The sequence below is a fragment of the Triticum dicoccoides genome, chromosome 7B (genome assembly GCF_002162155.2).
Source record: "Triticum dicoccoides isolate Atlit2015 ecotype Zavitan chromosome 7B, WEW_v2.0, whole genome shotgun sequence".
NCBI lineage: Eukaryota > Viridiplantae > Streptophyta > Magnoliopsida > Poales > Poaceae > Triticum > Triticum dicoccoides.
Genome location: NC_041393.1, coordinates 449,890,589 through 449,899,694, shown reverse-complemented (window position 1 = coordinate 449,899,694; position 9,106 = coordinate 449,890,589). Strand labels below are relative to the sequence as shown.

The window sequence follows — 9,106 nt, the reverse complement described above, 5'->3', positions numbered from 1 at the left end:
AATACTATAATGCTATGAAGAAATGGGTCCCGAACAAGACCTAGCACAAGAATCACTTTAGCTGATGATTAACTTGCACATAGGGTTTGCATAACATTAACTTGCACAGATCCCCATGAAAATAGAAATGGATCCGACCGCGCTGAGCGTAGGTTCGAGTGCACCATGATCTAGAAAATCAGCTCTCGGTTGCCACATCATCTAACTTTAGTTATTTGCACATCATTATGTGTTCAGTTCATTGCCACGATATGGCCTGTCACACTTTTTTAGCTATATAGTCTATACATCATATGCTTAGTTTTTGCGCGTATAGGCTAGTATTCCCTCCGTTTTCAAACTATAAGATGTTCTAATTTTTATCAGTCAGATGTATATAGACGCATTTTAGTGTTTTTTTTACTCGTTCAGTCCGTAGTTTCAGGAGTAGTATTTATTAAAAATATTCAAAACATCTTATAATACGAAACAAAGGTGGTATGTGAGAAGCTCATAACAAAGCGGGTCCGGGTACTTGAACCACGAGAGTCCACGTAACAATGAAACATCATACATGTTACAGATCAGGGTAACGCATCAAACATTCACTTTTGTTCGCTCCTTTATTCACCAAATGTAACACACCATACACACCCAGTGACATTCTGTTCTCAGTTCTGCCACGCAACTATGCTAGAGCACCACAGAATCATGTAACTACTGAAATAAAACCTGGTAGTAAAGGACAGGCATGGAACATGGATATACAGCGCGGCGGGTCTCGTAGGGGAAGATGGATAGCATACAGGCGGTCTAGGAAGCGGTAATTGCGCTGTCCCGCATTACCTTCATCTTCACTGGTTTTGCCGTTGGCTTCTCCGGTTTCTCCTGTCATGGGTTGAAATAGCAAAAGGACCAATGAGTTCTTCATTGCAACAATCTGAATTTACTAGTCTGCAGGTTTTTCTTTCTGCAAATCCATAATCTGTAGATCGATAAACTCATTTGCATGTTAATTCAAATTTAGTTTGTAAACTATATATAATTGCCACATCAGTGGGAGCCTAGACCCTCACTGTTTGTGAAGGATGAAATTACAAAACACTGTAAAGAAACAAAATGCAGACAAGGGAAGAGTAACTATATAACTTACCTTTTCAGTGGAAGTGCTATATGCCTCCAGCTCCCTCTTTACAAACGTTGGCAGAATAAAAGCAGCCCTATGAATCTGTTATGAACAAGTAAAAAACGAGTTGATGCCTAACTATTGCACCGCAAAATAAATACTGAAAGTGTTGCATTGTTGTGGCTGTTGAAATATATTGCCCGCCTCCCTCCATCAGTTCGGACTTTTGGATGAGTTGGCTGGAGTATAAATACAATATGGTATCACAGCCAAGAGGTCTTGAGTTCAAAACCCTACCAACGCAGTATTAAATAAAACGATTCTGCGGCCTACATCGATCCCACGTCTAAGGACTAAAATAGCCTAGACGTGAGGGGGGAGTGTTGAAATATATTGCCAGCCTCCCTCCGTTAGTTCGGACTTTTGGATGAGTTGGCTAGAGTATGAATTCAATAGTGGCAATAAAGAGCATCTTTTTCGGCAAAAGAACAACAAACAGGGAGGTTGTCAAAGGCAGAAGGGGAAACCTCTGAATTGTAAAATCTCATCTCTCGTCCATCTTTAGTAGCTCCTTCAATTTTCTCGATTGGGTTCACAGGAGTCAGGAAGTCCACCGGTGGACCGTCCTTCGCGCATAGCAAAAATCCAATGACACCACTACAAATTCAAGTATTTACATGGTTAGCATATACATATGAAATGGGTACGCATATAACTCTAAACAATGGGCAGCTACAGCTAACTGATAAATTACTTATACTCTGCACCACCAAATGTTAGGAAAGAAAAAAGAGAGTTAATATACGTGAGCAGAGTCCAGCTGCTAAAATGGAGATGGTGGTAAGGAGTATCCTAGAACTAGGAAGGGTCATTATGCTAATTGGCTAACATACAAACTATTTCTCCATTCAGTTGGCACATGAAGACCAGTAGCTATAATAAGTATCTCAAATGATTGATGCTTTTTCTTCAGCTTCTGCTCAACCTCAAGAAAATTAGCTCAAAGTTCAGGACGTTTTGCCTACACTGCTTTTAGTGCCAACAACAGCCACTTCAACTTGGCAGCAACATATCTATATAGATGAAAACTTACATTCTGTACTTGAGGATAATATGAGCACGTATTATCTCAACTGTGGACTGTATTTGTCATAAATTATTTTCAGGAATGCTTCATAGGTAGTACTACGATATAATTGGGTGTGACTTTGTATTCCCAAATACGCTAATTTCTAAGTATTTGAGAGCAGAAACTGAACAATAAAATAAAACCTGAAATATGCATGCATAAAATATAACAAGAAATGGATACATAGAAGTTAAAGTTAGAAAAGGCTAGAACAGATGATGCAGAGAAGTAGAGAACCTAGGATACGTCGGAACACTCGCCCAGGCATAGTGCACGCCACCCTTGAATACCTCCCGACAGATAGAAAGCATATCCTGGATTAGATGTGTGTGCAGCCACATACTTTCAGCTAGATTAGAAAGAACACCGCCAGGCTTTAAAGCCCTAGCAATTGTCTGAAAGAAGGGCTTCTCCACAAGCTCCTGAGCTGGCCCTGTAAATGTGACGTGAAAGAAAATTTCAAGTATATAAACAAAAGAATCATGTAAGTCAACCCTACAGGAATGAAATTTTGATCTCCTTAATTAAAATAGAAGGGCTGCAGGTATGGTGTAGTAATAGCAAGAACTCACCAATTGGATCTGATGAATCAACAATAATGGCATCGTATTTTCCTTCTGGAGAATTTCTCAAGAACTCCACAGCTGCAAAACCAATGCAAGTTTGCTATGAAATTTACAAAAATCAAGACCAGCAGTCAACAGACATGACGCCAAGTTTGAGATGCTATAAAAAAGGGGATTATGCCCTTTGATCTGTGAACATTATACGGAATACCACCAGCTTAACAACTTCTTAACTTCTTAACATACCATCACCAACATGAAGTCGGACACGAGGGTCTTTATATCCAACATACAGACGTGGGAAAAAATCTTTACAAACCTGCATCGATTTGAAGGCATAGATCAGAATACGGTTATTCAGATTATTACACTTTAAAGAAAAATCAAGAGATGGTTCTTACATCAATAACTAGCTGATCAATCTCGCATATGTCTATAGTCTCCACTGAATCATGCTTGGCTATTTCTCGTAGTACACCACCATCACCACCCCCGACAACCAAAACCTGCGTGAGAGTAAAGTGAATCTTTTTTTGTACGAAGATTTCAGCGACTTTATAGAAGAATCTATGCGACAACTCTAAATAATTCAGTAACTGCACATAAAAAGAAGATTCTGTCTGCTGTAGTACCTGGAGTATATGCTCCAGGTCAATTTAAATGATAAATCCAATAAGTTGACAGCATATTTTATGGCCGAGAATAAAATACATACATTTTTAGGAGATGGAATTGAGCACAGTGCAAGGTGAGTGACCATTTCCTGGTATGCACATTCATCCTTGTCAGTCAGCTGAACAATTCCATCGAGCACAAGGACATTCCCATAGGTTGAAGACTGCATACACAATGTAACACATTATACATTACTATGTCCAGCAGACTCAGACCAACGTACATGCACACAATTAGAAGATCAAAATAACCTCGAATACTAAAACTTCTTGGTATGGCGATTTCCCCTGGTACAAAATCTTCTCTACTTTCAACGAATGAGCCTCCCCTGTATAGAAGAAGTAATTCTGGTTACAACCCTGACCAGCTCAAGCAAGCAAATTACTTCAGTACTATGCTGGGTAGAGACCAAGGAATTTTCATAGACAATGCACAAGAGAAGTTACCCAGCATAACAGAGAAGCAAGATGGTGCGAAGAACCTCAAGCAGTAAAAGCTATAATGCCGTTTCATAACTTCAAATATGCAGTCTACTCTTTTTTCCTGAACGGGATGGAGTGTACTAAAAATCTTAATAGGGACACAAATGTTGATCTTTCAGGTCCCAATCTACTTGGATAATGCGACCCTAAGTACAAACAGGAATTGCCAAGAAAAGTGAAACGAATATGGGGCATTCAGTTACCATATCATCCTAGGATGGATTATTCCATCATGGAATCATTGCATTATTTTGCTGGGAAGCGTTTGCTATTTTCTACCAGTGAGGTGGTGACGGACCAACGCATTCCATTCCGCAAACCAAACAAGTAGGTTACATTAAAAGCTAGGATCGATGGTATATTTACCATCCAGTTCCTTGAAGCAAATACTCTTACAGTTTCTGCTGGGAAAAAGGTTACAACAGATCTGGATGTTTAGGAGCATTCTAGAATTACTTTTATCTGTGAAATAATTGCGACTTTCATAGTAAAAGGGACAGCACTTGCAAAAGGATTATTTGAGGGGAAACATGGTGAAATAACATGGGTGGACCATGAATCAGGGAAATACCAGGCCACATTGGATTGTTGAAGTACTGCGCTTTGCTTGGTTTACCTGAACATACATCAAATTGGTTTTCAATATCAGAAGAGCAGACAATTTCCATGCCTCTACATTTACAGTTCCTAGAAATGCAATAACACAACACCAATCTGAACATACGTACCAGAGCGTGAGCGGGTTCCTGTGAACCACCCGGACACCACAGTAGCGTGGCACTTGGCCTCAGATTCCGCCACAGCAGCCTGCGCCTTGACACAGCAAGGAGGCAGTGGCTTGCGGGAGCCATCATCCCCACTTCCCTCTGTCTGTGCTGCCGCTGCAGAAACATTTCTTGCGCCTCCACCCTCCATGAACCCTCTTCCGCTTTAAAGTTCCCAGCCTCTGGATCAACAGCACAATACAAGGCAGGCAACAATAAGAAAAAAAAACAGACAGCAGCTGGGTATTTTTTCTTTTCTTTCACTAGGTAATCAATAAAAGGTACAAAATTACTTTACAACCACGAAAGAGGAACAAAAGCTAAGGTGCTAACCATGACATTCTCAAGCAAACTACTACTAGTATTATATGCGATCAACATGAATGAAAGGAAACAAATTGAACTACCGCCCTGTACTCATGCTTTCACTATCTCAGTTTTAGGCTTTAGTTGGTAGTGAACATCAGAGATTTCCCCTCGTATTTCAGTTCTCAGCAGTCTTCCACTCCTCTAGTACTTAATTAAACCAAAGTCAACAAGTTCCAATGACAACAGGGCATATGGATATGATGACACCAGCTCTGCACCTACTGTAGGGCAATGCCAGAGCACTAAATGCGATCTGAATTTGGTGCAAGTCTTGTTTTGTGAATGTGGTTGGTTTACTAATGATTGATGAAGCTGTAGTAAAAAATCCAATAAAGTTAGGTATTAATTTATATGACATCTAGATGTGCTTTAGCAAAACTGAAATTATATCATGCTATTTACTGCCCCCTAACATATACTCCTATATATTCTGGAACAGAAAGTCCAGATAAGGCATGATTGGAAACTTTGATTATACAACAAAAAAACTAACAAAACAGCACAGATCCCTACGTGGAGCAAATTTGCATCCAGTGGTGCGATAGGATGGAATCGAAGAAATCTAGAATCATTTTTTCACAAAGATGCAGAATCTTTGAATGTAACCGTGTATTGCTAAAGGAAGGGAAATTACCCGCTCAAAAACGAAAAATGCCAGAGGCGCTTTTTATAGAGAAATCATCAAGCAAACCAGAGAGTCTGACTATGTTCAGCTAGTTTAAACGCAGAAAAAAAATGCAATGGTGCAGGCAGATCGAACCACTCCCAAGTAGAACCACTGGCGCAAAGGAACAAGCACCTGGCGTGCACCCAGAAGAAGACGACGGGGCTGTGAACTTAAATAAACAAACGGCGTCTTTTTTGTTGGATAAAGAAAGAAAGATATCTCCAGAGCCGGGGGCCTATAACCTCGTTGGGAACACAAGCGACGACCCGGCCACGGCCACAGGCCACCGACACCGAGGAGGAAGAAAACGAACAAGAGGCGACATGAAACATCTGGCCGTGTCCCGGGGCTAAATAGCCGCTTGGGTTGCCGGATTTAACAGCGCCGACAACAGCGGACCAATTTCACGGAATCTGTAGGGCTAAATTGAAAAAGTCTGTACGACCTGTAGTCCTCTGGCGTGAAAGAACACCCCCCGGAAAATTTGGACACGACGGAGCACCACCGTCGTCTGGAAGTGAACCTAGGCAGGCGCCAGAAGAAGAAGCAAACGCGCACCTAGGCTGGAAGCTTTTGTAGCTCTCACCTGTTGGACGTACACGCGGACGGCGAGGGGGAGGAAGATGACGACGTGCCGCTGCTGGGAGAGAGTGGGAATGGGGTGGAGCGGGGTGGGCGAGAACAGGAGAAGCTTAAATAGGCGATCATGTGCAATGTAGTGCAGGTTGTGACTGGTCCTCTTCTGGCACCGTCCACGGTAGGTAGATGGGGATGGGACGGGACGGGAGCGCCAAAGAAACGAAGGGCTCGTGCTTGATTTTGACGGGCATTAAAAGGACGGAATGCGATGCTCTTCTTCAGATAACCCCGCTCCAACGGATTAGATGTACCTTTCATGTGAGGTGTCGCCGCATCCGATTCTTGGAGAAAAGGGGCGATGATGTCCTTGCGCACGGAAAGATGCCTGCTTTTTTTCTCCCTTGCATGTCACTCAACTCATCTCAAGAACATGGCAACTCATTCAAGCCGCAGCTTTTGCTGCGTGACCGTGTGCATGCCCCTAGGTTCCCTTAAAACGAGTGCGCATCTGAATTTGCTTCGCGATCGACAATTATTATATAGGAGAGAAGCGACGCACTTGGACTAAGAAAGAAACAAACGTGTGTTGCTTCAAAAATAAATAAAGGAAGAGGGGCTAAAAAAAGGGAGACGGTGTGGGTGCTAACTTTGTTGCTCCAGGCTTCCAACACATACACCGTCCATAAAAGCATGTCTTGATGGGTTGACATTGTTTGCATGGGTAGATTAATGTATAAAAGCAACTTACCCCGCAAAAAAATATGTAAAAAAGCAACTTATGAATACATGCATGACTTCTAATATCACACAATTTTAATCGGATGTCTATTTAAAGCGGCATGAAAGCACACATGTGTATCGAGAAGTCTTGTGATGGGAACTAACTATTTGGATATAGAAGATTGTGAGTCGGCTTGTCTAGGATCATGGCTAGGGGATGTAATGAAGGCAAGATAACGATTATAGTCTAGGATTTTATTTATGGGTGCACCAGTGCGTGTTTTGCGGGCTTCTATATCACGGTCATTCTTTACTAAAACATTCTAAAATCCGATTGTCTATTTGTTCACCCTATTTTATGTAATCACTCTTCAGACGCCCTCTTTGGTCAATTTTTTTTAAAAAAAAGTAAGGGTCGCCCAACTTGTATTTTTTGTGTGGCTGAGTTTAGCTGGGTGAAAAATCAGGAGAGGCTCTAACAAAGTGGCACACGAGATTGTGATGTTTATTTTAATTCCTTTTCCTGATGGTGTGTCTGTGGATGGCGTTTCATCCTACATGATGGCTTCTATAAATGAGGATCATATGAATTCTGTCAAATAATATATGTTTCATAAAAGGGATATTTTAAAATTGTTGTGAAATGAACTATGTCTTTGTCCGTTCTCTTCCATCCGATGTTGATAACATTATAACATAAAGTACCCAGTTAAAACCAGTATTCATTAAAAACATGAAAACTAACATCCAATACACAAAAATGTTTGGTCAAGATCAATCTCACCACCATCCTATCCATTCGTCTTTGCATTTACAACAACATAATCATTTCGCAGTGAACCTCCGTGGCTCCCCCAATCATTAGATCCATGCATATAAGTACTGTCCAAACGACCATATATTTCTTAACTAGGTCTTCGAAATAATACCAACATTGAATATGCGTTGGACATACAAAAATTTCAAAAAAAAATTCTGAAACTCGATTGAAAAGTTCACTAAGATTTTTTACCGTACTCTTTATTCGTGGAGGTTTTATCTAGCTTTCAGTGAGTTTGTTGTGGTATCATGATTTATATTTGAAATTTATAAGAAGCCTTAGTCAAATCCCAATTGCCTCTATAAGCCCTCACTGAGACACCAAACATATCAGTGAAAAGGTGACCTAAAAACACCTGCAACAAAAGTTTTAAAACTATGTGATCTCAATCAACCTCACCTAAACCTCCTTGAAGCACCTAGTGTGAAACATTTTGGGCTACATTGCTCTACAAGGAGGAAGACATGTAAGGTATTATGCATGTAAGCATAATGATCAAGTCATGCTTTTGGTTGCGAAGTGTGTGAAACAGATAGGCTACTAACTTAGACTGCTTACTCCACATGCAATGGTCCATGTGTTGGTCTTCACCTTTTCCACTGGAGATGTGGTTTCATGAGATACTCTCAATGTTGCACCTTATTCTCGAGGAACCTTGGCTGGCTATACGGGACTTTAGTGATCACAGTGTCATTTTTACTCATGGGTTGACTTTCATGTAAGTCAAAAACAACTAAGGGATGGAAGTGGCTGTTGGAAATATGCCCTAGAGGCAATAATAAATTGGTTATTATTATTATATTTCCTTGTTCATGATAATCGTTTATTATCCATGATATAATTGTATTGATAGGAAACTCAGATACATGTGTGGATACATAGACAACACCATGTCCCTAGTGAGCCTCTGTTGACTAGCTCGTTGATCAATAGATGGTTACGGTTTCCTAACCATGGACATTGGATGCCGTTGATAACGGGATCACATCATTAGCAGAATGATGTGATGGACAAGACCCAATCCTAAGCCTAGCACAAAGATCATGTAGTTCGTATGCTAAAGCTTTTCTAATGTCAAGTATCATTTCCTTAGACCATGAGATTGTGCAACTCCCGGATACCGTAGGAATGCTTTGGGTGTACCAAACGTCACAACGTAACTGGGTGGCTATAAAGGTGCACTACAGGTATCTCCGAAAGTGTGTGTTGGGTTGGCACGAATCGAGACTG

The 9,106-nt window shown here is 40.9% G+C and overlaps 1 protein-coding gene across 4 annotated transcripts; it reads right to left on the bottom strand.

Moving 5' to 3' along the window:
- Positions 1-493: 493 nt before the first annotated feature.
- LOC119342183 (spermine synthase-like) lies at positions 494-6,494 on the bottom strand. 4 transcript variants are annotated; one of them, XM_037614022.1, is made up of 12 exons: positions 6,344-6,494; positions 4,686-4,903; positions 4,529-4,573; positions 3,727-3,803; positions 3,516-3,638; positions 3,202-3,306; positions 3,047-3,119; positions 2,807-2,878; positions 2,472-2,667; positions 1,633-1,762; positions 1,133-1,207; positions 494-867 (listed from the first exon to the last, which is right to left on the bottom strand). In XM_037614022.1, exons 2-12 carry the CDS (start codon positions 4,870-4,872, stop codon positions 793-795), a joined length of 1,158 nt encoding a protein of 385 aa, XP_037469919.1. In that variant the 5' UTR covers positions 4,873-4,903; positions 6,344-6,494; the 3' UTR covers positions 494-792. The 4 variants fall into 4 exon arrangements, with proteins under 4 accessions (XP_037469919.1, XP_037469920.1, XP_037469922.1 ...); XM_037614023.1 differs by lacking the exon at positions 6,344-6,494 and adding an exon at positions 6,203-6,337; XM_037614025.1 differs by lacking the exon at positions 6,344-6,494 and adding an exon at positions 6,000-6,157.
- Positions 6,495-9,106: the final 2,612 nt, after the last annotated feature.